This window comes from Corythoichthys intestinalis, chromosome 12 (genome assembly GCF_030265065.1).
Source record: "Corythoichthys intestinalis isolate RoL2023-P3 chromosome 12, ASM3026506v1, whole genome shotgun sequence".
Taxonomy (NCBI): domain Eukaryota; kingdom Metazoa; phylum Chordata; class Actinopteri; order Syngnathiformes; family Syngnathidae; genus Corythoichthys; species Corythoichthys intestinalis.
Genome location: NC_080406.1, coordinates 17,199,859 through 17,218,816, shown reverse-complemented (window position 1 = coordinate 17,218,816; position 18,958 = coordinate 17,199,859). Strand labels below are relative to the sequence as shown.

At 40.2% G+C, this 18,958-nt stretch overlaps 1 protein-coding gene across 3 annotated transcripts in view; it reads right to left on the bottom strand.

The window, feature by feature from the left end:
• zgc:113337 (uncharacterized protein LOC503741 homolog) overlaps nucleotides 1–18,958 on the bottom strand; it is a 47,890-nt gene that overhangs the window by 19,656 nt on the left and 9,276 nt on the right. The window contains exons 1-3 of one of the 3 annotated variants that reach the window (XM_057853109.1): nucleotides 14,095–14,751; nucleotides 13,784–13,980; nucleotides 4,414–4,734 (exon numbers count right to left, since the gene is read on the bottom strand). In XM_057853109.1, coding sequence (XP_057709092.1) covers nucleotides 4,414–4,734; nucleotides 13,784–13,871 — 409 coding nt within the window. In that variant the 5' untranslated portion in view covers nucleotides 13,872–13,980; nucleotides 14,095–14,751. Of the gene's footprint in view, nucleotides 1–4,413; nucleotides 4,735–13,783; nucleotides 13,981–14,094; nucleotides 14,752–18,958 lie in introns of those variants that run through there. The other 2 variants (XM_057853107.1, XM_057853108.1) reach the window with 2 other exon arrangements.

Below are 18,958 nucleotides of genomic sequence, written 5' to 3'. Positions count from 1 at the left end.
GTAGCAATTGATCTTTATCTTAACACCTTATGTTAATTGCCAACGCAGAGAAGATATATCAATTGGTAGCACTACGCACAGTCATGGTTCCACTTCCCATCATGCTTTTGGCCATGACTACAGTATCATTTACTGAAAGCTCAACAAATACACTAGATGGCAATATTTAGTCACAATATACAAAGTCACAAGTCTTTCTATCTGTGGATCCCTCTCACAGAAAGAATGTTAATAATGTAAATGCCATCTTGAGGATTTGTTGTCAAAATAAACAAATACAGTACTTATGTACTGTATGTTGAATGTATATATTCGTCCGAGTTTTGTTCACTTTTTTCTTAATGCATTGCCAAAATGTAAATGATTGGGAAAAATTATCGGGAATGATTGGAATTGAATCAGGGGCAAAAAAAAAAGCAATCGGATCGAGAAATATCGGGATCGGCAAGATACTCAAACTAAAACGATTGGGATCGGTTCGGGAGCAAAAAAACATGATCGGAACAACCCTACTATTCTTTAATATTGTAATGATAAAATATATATTTATAGGGTTTTATATAGTGATGTTATATAAATAGGACATTCATTGAAGGTGCGCTTAATAGTGCAGAAAATACTGTAATATTTTATTTACATGTTTCAAACTATTCTTTAATGTTGTAATGATAAAATATACATTTATAGGGTTTTATATACACTTATTGATATTACATATACACAAAAAAATGTTAGATGCTTTCACTTTACGTAGTCGGTTCTGGTTTCCATTAATAGCGATAACTGAGGGTTCGCTGTACAGTCAGAACCTGTTCTTAAATAGGGGTGGGAACCTCTGGGTACCTGACGATACGACACGGTTTGCGATAGAAGGCTCACGATAACGATCATCTCACGATATGCCGATATAACAATTATCAATGCATGGGTCAAGAAATCATTCTACATTATTTTACTGGAAGAGTGGCTCATTCCAGGTCGATGCCATCCCTCCCACTTCAAATGAACTGGACGTCTGATAAACACATTACAAAATCTTCGTATGAACATTTAATTCAGTCCATCTATTGTTGGTCCTCGTACTACACTTTAAAAGCACTGCTCTAAAAGGAATGCGGCATAACTCCCAGTGCAGGAGGCCTCGCAACAGATATTCGAAGACGCGAAGCGGCTCGGAAATTGAGACGACGGTTTCCTGTCACCGTGCTCGTAACTCATTGAGTCCTCAAAGGGAGAATTCGTCCATGTGTTCATGATTTACATTGGAAGGGTACATTTGCTTTCTGGCTTTGTTCATTGATTTCAACAAACAAATGGATGTGTTTGAATTCTATCAAAGACATATGAAGAAAATAAAGCCCTGAGATTTGCCAGGTTTGGTTATTGAAACATGATTTGTTCCTTTGCTAGTCTGTATATATATGTAGAAATATGTCATTTAGACAAAATATTCTCACAACAAATCAATTTTAACTGGGAGGTTTTTAATAATACTAATAAATATTCATCAATTTCCCAGGCTGCTTATCCTCACGAGGGTCGCGGGGGTGCTGGAGCATCTCCTAGCTAACTATGGGCAGTGGGCGGAGTACACTCCGAATGGGTTGCCAGCCAATAGCAGAGCACAAGAAGACAAACAACTATTTGCGGAAACACTCATACATGGGGACAATTTAGAGTTTTCGATCCGCCTACCATGCATATATTTTGGGATGTAGAGGAAACCAGAGCACCCGGAGAAAACCTACGCAGTCACAGAGAAAACATGCAAACTCCATACAGCAAGGCCGGGATTGTAACCTTTATCTCAGAACTGTGAGGCGGACGTGCGAACCACGCTGCCACCATTTAAAAATAATAATAATAAAGTAATTATGACAATAGTAAAAAAAAAACCTTTCATCTTTCAACTTTCAACTTTCATTTTCATCATTCATCAATCATTTAATCAATCATTTTATTCATTTTTTTAATTGTAAAGACAAAGTTAAAGGGACTATTTTTAATGAAAGAAAATTTTCTTCATTATTAATTAATTCATTCATGAATTTTATGGTTATTATTATTTTTTTTAGATAAAGTATTATGTGGCTGCCATAGACAGTAATGGCCGTCTAACCCATTTTGAACTGATTAGTCAATTCCTGGCAGTTGAAATGGATTGGACACCTCTGGCAGTGTTGTCTGATTACTTACTCATTTTTCCAAACCAGTAATCTGATTAAAGTTAGTTTCTTTAGCGTGTTTGCGTTACTATTTTGTTATTGCCTCATAATGTATGTAGAATGAAGAATATTGTAATCATGTACGAGGAGCAATTTGAAAAGAAAACGTTAGAAAGGTTCCCAAAGGTTTGTTTCCATGGTAACCGCTCATAGTTACTTCCTGTTTTGGTTTTGAGTTTTGGGACAGAGAAAGGCGTGACGTACACGGGTGCTTATTGGAGCCGAGTGCAGCCACCTGTTTAGATCTGTGCGAATCCATGAATGAACGTGAGTATTTTTCCTTCATCCTGTAAGGCTCCAGCGATAGGTTGAAGCCGCTGCATATGCGGCCACTTCGTAGCTTTGCTTTTGCAATAGAGCAGGGTTCACTAAATCCGGACCTCGGTGTCACTTTTCCTGTCGTGTTTTCCACGTCTCTCTCCCCTAACACACCTGAATCAAATCATTATGTCATCAGCAACCTCTGCAGAAGCCTGATAATGATCCTGATTATTTTCATTCAGGTGTGTTGGAGGAGGCAAACATGGAAAACACGACAGGAAAAGTGGCACCGAGGTCCGGATTTAGAGAACCCTGCAATAGAGGGTAGTCATCGCTCCAAGTCGGCAAGCATTGTGTACATCATATTTGTGTTGCACATTTATGCCATGAGGTGACGTGTTCGTTTAGCATCTTTGGGATGTGTTGTAAGTCCGACTGAGTGTAAAGTGCTTAGTTGCCGCCAAGTTTTGTGGCCCAATTGACTGCGTGTTTGTACGGCGTACTTCCGGGATGTGCGCGCGCATTCGCGTCTGCCCCCACCTTTGTCTTTATTGCACAATTAATTTGTGTGTTGTTGATTATTGTGCTGTCAACTTGCATTGTTTTGCATTGGCACTGATATGTCGTTAACCCTAATGCCTAAACCCTAACTCGAAGTTAAGAATTTTTCGCATTAGGCTAAATCTTCGAGTTAGCCTGGGTTTCATTAGTAGGTGGAGTTGATTTCAACAAATTCCATGCAGTGTGTCAGTTATTTGTTAGTTTCAGGGCTCCTGAGTGGATAAGATAGCGAGAGTCAATGGTGGTTAAAATCAACTAATTAAATCCCCATTCCTTATGTGAAAAATTCTGATCTCCCTCTTCAAATTCAATGATCGGAAAGTCAATTAAATGTGATGACATTTTTCTGTTGTCATTCTTATGTTGAGGCAGGAAACGGAGAAAAATTGGTAATAAGTAACCGATAAAGTAGTTTTAAAGTAACTTAGGCTACGTTCATACTACAGGTCTTAATGCACGAATCCGATTTTTTCGTGTTTTTCCGACTCGAGTGAGGCATTAACTTGACGGTCTGAACGTGACAAGTCGCATAGAACTGAACCATTTCAAATCTGATCTGGGTCACTTTCGTATGTGGTTCAAATCCGATCTGGGCCACATTTTTCCAGACTGTTGCGGCGGTCTGTACTGTCCACTCTCCCAAATCGGATTTCATGCAGCAATTACGTCATCAAATAGCGAGAGAGACGCTTACCGTAGCGGTGCCGCTGTGCGTTATTAGCGCCTAGCTTGCAGTGAAGACGGCTTTTGGGGAAGGGCTGGGCTTGACAACAGTCATAAAAAATAAAAATGGGTTGAGGATAAACCTGAGAATGCTCAGTTTTCTCTTTGCTCCAAGTGAGCAATATTTCAACATTGCCTACACGGCCGAGAGTCGGGGCAAACTGCGCATATGTGTGTGTGACATGCAGGGACAGTGCGTGCATGCTATCGATCCATATAAACTTTGAATATAAGCCTAAACGGGGATTATTTATGTCTGTTATTTGTGTCCTCCTTTTGAAAAGCAAAATATGATATCCCTGGAATGACGGATGACGTGTGTCATTTGTTTTGATGCTTCTGCGCATGCGGGTCTTCATGCTCAGCTCGTGTCGGACTCCGAATTAGTGCGCATGCGTAATACTTGAACGGTCTCAATGGACAAAGTCAGTCTGAACGGGCACGCCAAAAAAACGGATATGACAAAAAATCGGATTCGTGCATTAAGATCTGTAGTATGAACGTAGCCTTAGTTACTTTGATAATTAAGTAATCAGTAAAGTAACTAGATTACTTTTTTGAGGCGTAATCAGTAATCAGTAAATGATTAATTTTTCAAGTACTCTTTGACAACACTGACGCCTGGTCTAAAAGTACAACTCACCAGTGACAGTCAGGCAAGTGCGTCCCTGTTTGGTTCCAGACTGGACCATGTCAAAGACGCAGAGGTAGCATCCTTCATCCCTGAAGCTCACCCTCTGGATGGTGACGGAATAGGTGTCTTTGGAGGACGGTGTGAGCTCCACGTGCTGCTGGCTGCTCACGCTGTCTTTGTTGCCGGGCTGGTAGCTGAGAAGCGTGCGGTTGTTGACATCCAGCCAGTACACGTGCTTGACGGCGTCGCCTCGGTCCTTGGCGAGGGCGCACGTCAATGTGAAGGGCTTGCCCACGCTGGCCTGCACTCGCTCCGGCGCTGTTACCTTGCCTTGGACACATCATACCGTGGGGAAAACAGTACTTTAATTCAAAAAGTGGAACTTATTATTTGTCAATTGAACTCATGACTGCCACTGATGGCGCGAGATGTCCAATTCATTTTTACTGGGAGGAGGGAATTCATTCGCCCTTGAAACATGAGCTTTCACAGCCAGTCCTCCCAGTTTAACACCTAGATGCATTTACATTTAACAAATTTACATCAAAACGCACAGGGGAATACATAAATGAAAATTATATATACAGTGAAGAAAATAGGTATTTGAACACCCTGTGATTTTGCAAGTTCTCCCATTTGCAAATAATAGGCAGGTTTGAAATTTTCATGGTAGGTGCTTGTCTACTGTAAGAGACAATCCCAAAAAAAAAAAAAAAAAAAAAATCCAGAAATCACAGTGTATGATTTTTTAAAAACAATTTATTTGTATTATACTGCTGCAAATAAGTATTTGAACACCTGAGAAAATCAATAACAATGTTTGGTAGTCTTTGTTTACAATTACAGAGGTCAAACGTTTATTCTCACCAGGTGTGCACACACTGCAGCAGGAGTTTTGCACGGCATAGATCTTCTCTAGATCAATCAGGTTTCTGGACTGTCACATAGAAACACCGAGTTTGAGCTTTCTCCAAAGATTTTCTATTGGGTTTAGGTCTGGAGACTGGCTCAGCCCCTCCAGAACCTTGATATGCTTTTACGAAGCCACTCCTTGGTTATTCTGGCTGTCTGCTTCGGGGCCATTGTCATGTTGGAAGATCCAGTCACGACCCATTTTCAATGCTCTAACTAAGGGAAGGAGGTTATTCCCCAAAAACTCACAATAAATGGCCGTGGTCATCCTCTCCTTAATACAGTGCAGTCGTTCAGTCCCATGTGCAGAAAAACACCCCCAAAGCATGCTTCACAGTAGGGATGGTGTTCTCGGGATGGTTCTCAACATTCTTCTTCCTCCAAACACTATGAGTGGAATTACCGTATCGGCCCGAATATAAGACGGCCCTGATTATAAGACGACCCCCTCTTTTTCAAGACTCAAGCTTGAAAAAAGACTTTTTGAACACCAAATTAATTTTTATACAGAAAATAATTACAGTACATCCGAAACAAATGATTATAACAATATATTTGAGAGAAAAAGCACGTTATTTTGCCTCATTCAAATCTTAATATTTGTTTAGTTCACATTTAAATATGTAAACTAAAGTGCAATCACATTCGTAAATGAATGGCTTCTGGTTTTTGAAATGTAAATAAACCAATCTATTGTGATAAAACAACAAAATTGCAATAACTGCATTAACCATCAAAGTGAGGTCTATCTGTAACTGTAGTCTTGAAACAAATCTGAATAAGGAAAAACATTGCAATAAAATAATGCAAACTGGTTAGACTTGAGAGTAGCTGAGATCTGTCATGACAGAATATCGCTTCAATGATATCTGGCGCCATCTAGCGTCGTGAATGGGAGAGTAGCTGAGATCTGTCATGACATGACGACCCCCTCTTTTTCAGTCTTTCAATGCAAAAAACACCGTCTTATATTCGGGCCAATACGGTAAGACCAAAAAGTTCCATTTTGATCTCATATGACCACATGACTTTGTCCCATGACTCCTTTGGATAATCCAAATGGTCATTGGCAAACTTAAAACAGGCCTGGAGACCTTTTGTGCCATGCGTGATTTTAAACCATGACGTCTTAGTGTATTAATACTAGAGCTGGGAATCTTTGGGCACCTAACGATTCGATTACGATTACGATTCAGAGGCTCCGATTCGATTATAAACGATTATTGATGCACCAACCCCCTTCCTTTTTTTTTTTTTTTTTTAAAATTAAATGTTTTGTACATTAGTTCCAAAATTGTTCAAAAATACTCTCAGGCTAAACCAAGCTACTATTTCAGTATCAAGGTAACATATAGCAGTAAACAAATATATAAAAATAACAGTAAATAAAAAACTCCAGTCCCCATTCTGTATCAGCAGCTTTGTACTTCCGCTTTACTTGGCATATTTCAATAATCGGAATTTGGATGTTTGTGAATCGTTCTCGAATCTTCCACGGCCGAATCGCGAATAATCTAAGAATCGGAAATTTTGCACACCTCTAATTAATACCAACAGTAACCTTGGAAATGGTGCTCCCGGCTCCTTTCAGGTCATTGACCAGCTCCCCCTGTGTAGTTCTTGGTCGATTCAACACAATTCATAGGATAATTGAGACCCTACGAGGTAGATCTTGCATGGAGCCCCAGTCCGAGGAAGATTGACAGTCATGATTGGCTTCTTCCATTTTCTAGTAATTGCTCCAACGGTGGATCTTATATCACCAACCTGCTTGGCATTTGCCCCGTAACCCTTTCCGGCATTGTAAAGGTCTACAATTCAGTCTCTAGTGTCTTTGGACAGCTGTGTGGGGTTAATGGGGTGGACAGGTGTTTGTATAAAGTTAACTGCCTCAAACAGGTAAAAAAATCGAACTCAAAAAGTCCACCTCCACTTCACTTATTTAGGTGAATAAGTGGAGTGGAGGTGGACTTTTTAAAGGTGACTAACAGGTCTTTAAAGCCCTTATCACTAAAGATCCACCGATACCGATACTAGTATCGGCAGGGGGCGCCGATCCGGCCCGAAATGGTGGTATCGGTATCGGCGAGTACCAACGAAGACGGCGCCGATACCATTTACCGGTCCATTATTATAACATTTGACCACAGCCTTTTTCTCCTCCTGGCGCTCACTACACTCTGTCTCTGTGTTGTGTGATGACAAGTGAACACCAAGCAGCTATCGCTATTGGCCTGCTCCAGACCAATGAGAGTGGGCCAATAGCCACTCCTGACCAATCAAAAGGGGGCTTTTTCATATGGACGAAAAACAAACCAGGAAATATGGCGGCGCCGCGGCGGTCGGGAAATATTTCCAAATAGAAATCCCGTTGATTAAAATCAATGGCTGCATGCAAGATTTGCGGCCTGAAAGTTTGGAGATGTGGAGTTAAATCGGCCAGTTTCAATACCTCGAAATTGATAAAACATTTGAAGACGAAACGGGAACGAACACAACGAGTTTGAGCCTGCAAGAGCAGGACTGCTATCCAGAGGAAGAAGGCCGCTGGACCGGAGCAACAATTTCTGGTCAGTTCACTTCGTCTACTTTACTTTTATTGTCTTTTACTGAAAGAAATGCCGTAGTAATTTGGGAAGTGTTTCCAAAGTATTGTTGCCACCTTTCAGAAATAGAAATAAGGGACTCCCACCTCCCGAAAAAAAGGAGAGACGGGATGCTGTGGTCAATTATCATTACTTATAATTGTTAGCGTCCGCAAATGCGGAAACAAGATTGAACCTCGAAGCAGACAACAAGCGGGGGATACATAAAAGGGTTTAATGATTGCAAACAAAAAATAACACGCGATCGCGGGACAGTAGAAATAACAAAAGGAGTCCGTGACAGGAGGTCGACGGACAAACTAAGACGATAGGCAGCGGTTACAAACGAGAGCAGCACACTAACAGAAAAACCCAATGCAGGGGCATAACAAGCAAATGTAGCGAGATTATTGTGCCAGATGTCAAATAGCGATCAGCAAGGCAAATATCTCGGCAGCCTTCTCTGAGATCACCCGTGCTTAAATGCCGCGTTGATGAGCCCCCACGCCCAGCAACAAAACACAATCTAACCAGCAGCAGAATGTGACAATAATTTCATGAAAGTTGCTGTTTGGACTTTGAGAGGTTAAAAAAAGTGTATTCAGTTCATTCAGAGTTTATTATTATGAATTTATTTTTACTTTCTTACTGTTGGGCTAGTATTATACATGTTTTATTAATTTCACAAATTTAGCACTATTTTGGCCTTTGAGAGCGGAAGGTTTATTCAACTATTGTCTACTAGGGTTTAGTGTACTTTTTCCTATTTTGCAAAGGTAAGCAACAGCCTGACAAAGCCTTGATAGCAATGATTTCACATCCAATTATGTAGCTCTTTGGAAAAAAAAAATATATATATATATATATATATATATATATATAATCGGGGTGGTATCGGTATGGTATCGGTATCGGCCGATACTGCACAACCAGGTATCGGTATCGGGGCCAAAAAATGGTATCGGTGCAACACTACTTATCACACACAGATCCCAGGAAATTCCCGTGTAAGGTGACGCGGGATTTACTCACGCCATTGCTTTCACACATATAGAGATATCCTGGGAATGACACGGGTTGGACACTTTCACAGACTTGCCCCTTGTTGCCCACTGGCCCTCTCTGTGCAAGGAGGGCTGTTAGCGTGATTTTATAACCCGGACATTATGTCTTTTTTGGTCGGTATTGGCTGTCACAATGTAGGTCAAATCGAGTTTTTTTTTTTTTTTTTTTTACAGAGCCCTTTGTGGGAGTGCTCCCGACGTAGTAACTGCAGCCAATTCAAGCTCATCAAGACTGTATTCAAGCCCAGGCAATCAAAGAGAAGGGAGCTGAAATAATAACTTGCAGGGCGCCATTGGACACTAGGGTTGGGCATCGAGCATCGATGGGAACCAGTTCCAACACTCCGATGCTCCCGGAATCGTTCGAATTTTTAAATTTCAATTCCTTGATTCGATCCCCTGACCGCCAAGCGTAAAAAAATTGCTAGAGTTTAAAGAGTGATATTTATATACAAGTTAAAAATTACCCCTGTGAGAAGTTCATTTAATTTTAAAAATCGCTGAGAGGTTAAGACTTTAATATAACGATGCAATTTTTTTTTACCCTGCATTTTTTTTAACCCTGCCTCTTAAAAGAATCGGAGTCGAGAATCGTTCCGAACTGGAATCGAAACGTGGAATTGGAATCGGAACCGGAATCGCTAAATTTCAAACGATGCCCAACCCTATTGGACACCTCTGCCGCCATTGTTTTGAAATCCCCTATGTTGTGCTGGTATTTGATATGGTGTCTTCTAACCACTGGAGAGCAAGCTCGAAAGCTGCCGGGGAAGAAATAAGCCCACTGGTTTCTGTTTTGTTGTCTTATCGGCTCTCTGCCAACTGCTTAGGCTAGTATTATTGATCCCTGTCGACCTACTGTCACGGACCCATTATGCTATTCCTGCTTTTCCGTGATCGTGTGTATTTTTGTTTGTATTTAATAAACCCTTGAGCGCATCCCTCCGTTGTTTTTTGTTTTGAAGTACAACCTTGTTTCCGTAGTAGAGGACCCTAACATCGGCAATAAAATAAACCACACATTTCAAAAGATGGACGATGGACTCTCTTCCTCGGCTGCACGATCCCATAGCAATATAATTTCGTTATGTTTTCAGTTTAATTTAGCTATTTCCACCTTGCTATGTTGATAACTGCGATGTTTGTTTACCGCTTTTCGTCTTACTGCGAAGAAAGAGGAAGTGATGATCGGTCTGCCATGATATTTACGTCATCAGCCATCGTGCCGTGACCCGGGAATTTAACGTCTGCTTCCACGCACACTGCTTTCCGGGAAAGTCTCGGAGATTATGTAACAGGGATATATCAAACTTGCAAATATTGTATGTTTCTATTTTATAATTACACAAAAAAATTTTTGTTATCTTATTTTCTATTTTATTTCCGTCAATCCTCCTTCAAAGTTGGAACTTTTTGTTTGTAGGTTGTTTGTTTCCCCTATGTCAGTTATTAACACGTCACCTTCTCTTTTAAGTTGAGTGCACTTTATTAGTTTTCCCCTTTTCTGTGTGGATGTCGATGGGGAGGTACAGTGTATCACAAAAGTGAGTACACCCTCGCATTTCTGCAGATATTTAAGTATATGTTTTCATGGGACAATAGACCCTACCCACCGACGTCACAAAATCACGTGCTCGCTGTATGGTTCCGCCCCCTTGTCCGTCATTTTGTGTCTGTATTATCAATGGTCTCAATTGATCGAGCAATTTATAATGCATTTCATGGAAGACCCGGTGCTTTCGGATGCCGTAAACTCACTTGATGCGTTGCATAAAAGGCGTTATGTGGAAAAGCTTCAGTTTATCCATTCGCCAGATCCATATTTGATGCCTAAATCGATGTTTTTCGACCCGCTGTCTTCGCCGTATTTGCCTGACATCTGCTAGCTACCCTGATATGTACAACTATCTTGTCCACACAAAATCAGCCTATTCTCACGAAAGTTTGAAAAACTTTAAGAGCTTGGAGGCTTATAAATACTTCGTTGCTGGTTGGGTGAAACAGGTCCTCGTCCACGAAAATTCGGCAGGAATCTATCTTGTGTTTGGAAAGGTGAGTTACGAAATTTTCAATTCAAAATCTTTTGTTATTGCTAACATCCACTGTCAAGTCTAATGTATTTCATGTCGTTTGTCAATGGAGTTAGGGCTTTTAATGTTTATATGGTTTAGCGATAGCACTCTCACTACATACATACGTGTATGTTGTCGGCGATTAGCCTAGCAATGATCTTAATTGTGGTTGTCAGCCCAAAACCCTCTAAATATATATTAAATGCATCTTACCAGATATAAAATGACTACTACATAATCTGTGGTAATCGTTTGGAGCCCAGTTTTCTCGTCGAATTGCAGCAGCCCATCTCGCTCTCTTCTCTCCGGGTCTCTCGGAATCCGGTAGAACTTCAAGTCTCTCCGTCTTCTCCGTCTATCTTCTCTGTTATTGCAACCGACCGCCACACACGCCTTCACCATTTTGATTATTAATGTTAACGAGCAGAAAAACACGTCGTAAATAGGAGGAATGTACGTAGCCGTAACAGGTAAACATGATGTGTTGACGGACAAATGGGCGGCACCAGTCAGGAGGAAGGAGTTGTGACGTCACGTGGGTAGGGTCTATACTGACAAAATGACACTTTGACAAAATGAAAAGTAGTGTGCCGCTTATATAATGGAGTCATTTATTTTCCCCTCAAAATAACAAATATAATATAGCCATTTATATCTAAACCCCTGGCAACAAAAGTGTGTACACCCCTTAGAGACTACGTACATCCCTAAATGTCCAAATTAAGTACTGCTTGTCATTTTCCCTCCAAACTGTCATGTGACTCGTTACAGGAGTGCTGTCAGCATTGCTGCAGAGATTGAAGAGGTGGGGGGTCAGCCTGTTAGTGCTCAGACAATACGCCACTCTCTACATCAAATTGGTGTGCATGGCTGTCACCCCAGGAGGAAGCCTCTTCTGAAGACGGTACACAAGAAAGCCCGCCCGTCTCATTAGGCCATAGGATATGGTTCCAGTAATCCATGTGCTTTGTTGACATGTCTTCAGCAATCTATTTGCGGTCTTTTTGTCAGTGTTGTCCCATGAAGAGGTATACTTAAATATCTGCAGAAATGCGAGGGGTGTACTCACTTTTGTGATACACTGTAGGTGCCATTTGGCTGCAGAGAGTTTTGTTGGAAAATGTAATTTCCAGGCATGCGTTCATGTATAAAATCGCATTGCATGTCTTTTTTTAAATTAATTTGAATAGGGGCACATTGTTTAAAACATGTTTAACGGAAGGATTGGCTTTTTCTGACTTTTATCAGGGATGTCGCGCCCTTTTCTGTGTGGATGTCGATGGGGAGGGGCACATTGTTAAAGCCATGTTTAACTCATTTGCTCCCAAAAACGTATGAATACGATCTATTTTTAATTGTTTCAGTGTCCCAAAGACGTATTTATATGTCTTTTACGTTTTTTTTTTTTTTTTTTCATAAAAGACATATCTGGGTCCTGATTCAACTGAGCTCCAAAGGACAAAGCTGAAAATCAATTTTAAGGCAATAAAACTGGCCACTGGAGGGCAGTAGCGCATTTGGTAAGACCGGCAACCCGATTCCACAGCAACGTACGGCCGGGCAGCACGGTCAGAGCGCTGGCGGAATGATGCCAGGCAGCGGACGACCGAGCAGAACAACCGAGTGGACGCCCGGGATGCCAGGCGCTGGACGACCGAGCAAAGCGACTGGGACCACCAGTGCAGTGGGCTCACCAAGCAGACCCCGCAGAGACTAAAAAAAAAAAATCCATCTTTATGAGACAGGCAACGATGAGGGAAAAGTTAACCCAGCTGACGAGGCGACAACAGCGTCATCTCAGCGACAACAGCGTCATCTCAGCGACAACAGCGTCATCTCAGCGACAACAGCGTCATCTCTCAGTTAGTCAAGTGTAAATAAATTGTTACTTTGTTATCAAAAGCTCTATTTGTCTTGTTGTTTATGTTATTTTGTAAAAGGAAAACATTATTCAGATGTTTGGGATGTAACTAAAGCAAAAAATAGCTGTGTTAAAGTCAAAGTTATGTTTGAAATGTATGCGTTTACAAAAAGCTAATTTTCTCAGTTTTTTCATCAGAAATTGGAAAATTGCTCAAACTAAGTTATTTTCTAATGCTGATTTCTAAAGAATGGAAAAAGATATAAACTTACTTTTTTTTCTGCTGAAAGAAGAGAGTCTAATCTTTCCTTTGGTGGATTCCATGTTTATATAGCAATAGAACAGAAATTTCTGTGGGCCTTGCAAAATCAGTCAAAATCCAGTAAAACGGCCGGGAGTGAAGGGCCTTGCTCTGGTGAAAATGGCTGGGAGTGAATGAGTTAATGGGAGAATTGGATTTTTCTGACTTTTATCAGATCAAAAGCAAGTCACACGGCACTCTTGACTCCCATCGTCATTTCAAACTACACGTACAATGCAGAGTCGAAACCCACCGCTCACAATTATACTAAGACACGACCCGTAAAATGTCCGCGTAATCTCTGTGTCAGTCGACCTGGGAAATTGTGTTCACATACAAGGACTGCACGTTTAAATCCCGCGATTTTCCCGGTGTTTCGACGTGTGTGAAAGGGGCTTAAGGCTCACAATTCTAGCTCATAGACAGGTGTTCAAATACTTATTTGCAGCAGTATAATACAAATAAATTGTTAAAAAAAAATTATACACTGTGATTTCTGGATTTTTTTATAGACTGTCTCTCACAGACACCAATTAAAAGATGTTTTGGAAATACTTGGGATTGTGAGCATGGTGTATATTTACCCTTTAGTTTTGCCACCAGGAGAAGGAGCAAAAACACCTGCAGACATTTCCTGCAGGGTGCCCAGACCATCATCATTTTCATCTTCATAATTGCTCAGCTAACAGGGAAGATTGATATCAGCTGACTGAAAAAAACACAAAAAAAATCTTAGAATTCAAACGTCCAACCAACCCAATGCTTCACCAACCGTTGAAAACTGAAAAGACAAAAACAAAATCTTCGATTGGCCGGTTAAAAGGGAATTTAAGAGACTCAAAAGTTGACCTAAACTACACATGGTGAATGAATAGAGAGAAGACAAGCCACTCACCTCTTTTTGCGTCCTACTTAGCATGTAGCGCTGATTTTCTAACATGGCACAAAATACCGCAGGAGGTGTATTTTCTTCGACTTGAGTGTTTTCAATTGTGAGGACAAATTGTTAGGCAGAAGGGTGAAGCTCTACAAAGCAGTTTGGTGGACCAGCAAAGAGGGGAGATCGATGGGAGACGTCCACAACCGTCATGTCGGAGTCACAGCACCCTCTGCTGACTCAGGCATTGTTGCTCAAGGGATAACATTTGTCCTTTTTTTAATGTTAATTGCAACAAAACTAAATTGTATGGAATATAAAAAGTCAATGAAAAAATATACTTCTATATTTTCATTTATTTATTTATTCATTCATTTATTTATTTATTTTCAAATTTGGTTCCATAATTTTCTACAGATACAAATTAGTTACTGCCACCAGTGGCGGAACTAATGTGAACAGGGCCTGGGTGTGATGAGCATAAACGGGAACCCCCGAGTGGGGGGATTATAGTGGACAATTACCGTATTGGCCCGAATATAAGATGCCCCTGATCATAAGACGACCCCCTCTTTTTCAAAACTCAAGTTTGAAAAAAGCCTTTTTGAACACCAAACTAATTTTTATACAGAAAATAATTACCGTACATCTGAAACAAATGATTATAACAATATATTTGAGAGAGAAAGCATGTTATTTTGCCTCATTTAAATCTTAATATCTGAACATTTAAATATGTAAACTAAAGTGCAATCACATTTGGAAATGAATGGCTTCTGTTTTCTTTTAAATATTAATAAACCAATCTATTGTGATAAAATAACAAAATTGCAATAACTGAATTAACCATCAAAGTGAAGTCTAACTGTAACTGTAGTCTTGAAACAAATCTAAATAAGGAAAAACATTGCAATAAAATAATGCAAACTGGTTAAACTTGAGAGTAGCTGAGATCCGTCATGACAGAACATCGCTTCAATAAAATCTGGCGCCATCTAGCGTCGTAAATTGGTATAATGTCTAGACCACGAATATAAGACGACCCCCACTTTTTCAGTCGTATTTCAATGCAAAAACACAGTCTTATATTAGGGCCAATACGGTATTCATGGGCCCCTCCACACTTTCGCCTTAAGACGATCTTCCGGTGTGTGTGGAGGGGGGATGCAAGTGGAACTTTTTTCTGGGCCCCTCCAGACAACCGGCCGAGCGGCTTTCAGAGATATTTTAACACTTAGGCGACACTACACTCAGACAGATAATTTTCTCCGGGGTATATTGCTGACTGTTTTTATAACTGTCCGCACGTTTAAGGTGCATTTAAGCCCCCCTCGGTTCTGCAAGGTACGCCTGCATTTGTGTAAACTACGCATGCGTGGAAAGGAGCAGCCTCATGTGTTACGTCATGGTCCGCGCGGTTTACCACTGAACCGGAAACTCATTACTCACTGGCGGGAAATTTCAAAATAACGACACCTTCTAGACCTGGGGTCAGGAACTCCGTACTGTTTTTTCGTGAATGCAATTGAATGCATCACGCGAGAGCAAGAGTGAAGGGAGAGCACGGTTGGCTTTTACAAGCAGTCGCCGAGTTGTGATTGAAATACATTTTTAGAAATCAACAACGAAAGCCTGACATCGTTACTAGGGATGTTACAATCGATGCTCAGTTGGAAACCACTTGGAAAATAACAAGTAGAAAAATATGGTGTGGTGCTGCGTATATTTTTTAGAAGCCGCAACCAGGAGTGCTTGTGCATAACAGTGGCCATCCTGGAAGTGGCGACAGTTTTGACAGGCAGAAATGTCATGAAAAAAACTGATCGCACGTCTCTTTGATTAAGGCTACCACGCAGGTCACTTTTCAGGGTTTGATTTTCCTCTACGCATTTTTATATACCGTATTTTTGGGACTATAAGGCACAGTTTTTTTCATAGTTTGGCTGGGGGTGCGACTTATACTCTGGAGCGACTTATGTGTGAAATAATTAACACATTATTAAATCATTTCACATGTTATTTTATGTTTTGGAGTGACACTGGTGGTTTGGTAAACTTGTTAGCATGTTATTTATGCTATAGTTATCTGAATAACTCTTAATAGTTATGTTATGTTAACATACCAATTTCGTTGTTCATGCATCATGTAACATTATCATACAATACACTTATTCAGCATGTTGTTCTCTATTGTATTTTTATTTTAAATTGCCTTTCAAAAGGACATATCCGTTCTATGTGTTGGATTTTATCAAGTAAATTTCCCCTAAAAATGCGACTTAGGCTAGGTTCATACTACAGCTCTTAATGCACGAATCGGATTTGTTCGTGTTTTTCTGACTCTAGTCAGGCATTAACTTGACGGTCTGAACGGGACAAGTCGCATAGAAGTGGATAATAATTTCAAATCCAATCTGAATCACTTTCGTATGTGGTTCAAATCCGATCTGGGCCACATTTTTTCAGAACGTCACTGGCAGCCTGAACTGTCAAGACCCAAATCGGAATTCATGCAGCAATTATGCCAGCAAAGAGCAAGAGGCACGGAGGATGGCAGTCATGTAGGCATTAGCACCTAGCTTGAACTCTGCTTTTAAGCACGAAGCGGGCTTGACCACAGTCATAAAAAAAGTAAAATGAAGAAAAGAAAAAGCCTTACAATTTTCGATTTTCATTCTGTGCGCCGAATGAGCAATATTTCATTATTGCACACATGGCCGAGTCGGGGCAAACTGACGCACCCTCGTCATTTAACGCACACACGTCGAGGCTCATGTGTGTGCGTGTATGCATTCTATCAGTCCATATTAACATTGAATGTAAGACTAAAAGGGGATTATTAATGTCTGTTATTTGTGTCCCCTCTTTGGAAATCAAAATATGATCACCCTGGAATGGCATACAGCTAGCATGTGTAATTTATTTTGACGCTTCTGCGCATGAGGGTCTCTTAGCTGAGCGCATCTCGGACTGCGATTTAGTGCGCATCCGTGATACTTAAACGGTCTCAAGGGACAAAGGCAGTCTGAACTGGCACATCAAAAAAAACAGATATGGCAAAAAATCGGATTTGTGCATTAAGACCTGTAGTATGAACCTTGCCTTATACTCCGGTGCGACCTAAATGTTTTTTTTTGTCCTTTTCATTGCTCATTTTTGGGCTGGTGCGACTTATACTCAGGTGCGACTTATAGCCCGAAAAATACGGTACTCATGTTTGGTCGGCATTGAGTTGGGTGGGACCAGCCCCACAGCCGGCTGATCGGAGGCAACGCGGGAAACGAGCTCTGTAAAAAACGCTCATCTCCACGTCATTAGTGATTGGAGGACCACAAATGGGCACTGAATTGAAGCATATTATTGCGACGTAGTTTGAAGGTTCAAGAAAAATGTGTGGAAAAGAAAAGATGAGCGGGAATGCCACGTCGTGATTGTCTGCCTCCATTGTTTACAATGTCGTCATGCCGCACTAAAAATGGTGACTGCATGATGTCACTTCCTTAGTATCCGATTGTTGTAAGGAGACAGCAGTCCATATTAAGCAGATGGTAATGTTACCCGCCTACATTATCCGTGTAACAACTAATCTGGATAATGGGCATACTAGTGTAGCTACAACTACAAGGTAGATTTAAAATCAATACAATTTTCTTATTTAAATTTATGAACACAACTTACTATGTATCTTGGACAACAACAATGTACACTTTGTAGACTTGGAAAATCTTTTTATTGATTTTGATTTATACACAGAACAAGCATCACACTACATGGAACATAAGAGCATATTACATGAAAACGGGTGATGAGGAAAAATAGGAATAATAAATTTAACTAAATGTTAAAAATTAATAAAAAGGATGAATAAGATAAGTCACACTTCACAGCTTGAAGTACATTCTGTTATTGTTCAAAACAGTCCATTAATGGTGTCCACACTTCTTCAAACTCTTGTGCTTTCCTCTGGATCAAAATACAAGATACTATAGAGTAGACTACACTACATTATATATATTGTAAAACTAAAGCACAAGTTTCTCCTGCTACAACTACAATTTACTTTTCTACCAAATTTACCTCCATAGCATTGAATTAGGGTAAATTCTGAATTTGATTTATACTGTATTTCTACAGCTAGAAGTTACATTTACTGCAACTACAAGATAAATTTACTATCGATACGATTTTTTTTTGCCACCACTACAAATGTAATTTATACAACTACAAGATATTTTCTGAACAGCTACAAGCTGTTTTTGTCTTTTCAGTCTTTTGTACAGCTACAAATTGCTCCTGTTACAATTACAAATTAATTTCCCACCCAATTTACCTCCATATAGAGGCTTGGATAATTCAACCATTGGATTAGCATTAATCCTGTATAGCATTTGTTTTCTACTGTATTTCAATAGATACATGTTATATTTACTGCAACTACAAATTATTTTTGCCACAGCTACCAATTTAGTTTGTAAAACTGTAAGTTGCACTTGCTACAACTGAGTTATCTTTTGTACAATTACAAGTTACTTTTCGACCAGATTTACCTCCTAAAAATTTAGGCTAGGTTCGTACTGCAGGTCTTAATGCACAATTCCGATTTTTGTCATGTTTTTTTGGCGTACCCGTTCAGACAGTCTTTGTCCATTGAGCCCGTTCAAGTGTTACGCATGCGCACTATTTCACAGTCCGACAAATGAGCAAACTGACCAACATACGCAGAAGCATCAAAAGAAATGACTACACATGCTGGTTGTACATCATTCCATGATGATAATACTTTGATTTCCAAAAAGATGACACAAATAACAGACATAAATAATCCCTATTTAATCTTATATTAAATGTTTAGATGGATTAATAGAACTCATACCCGCCTCCT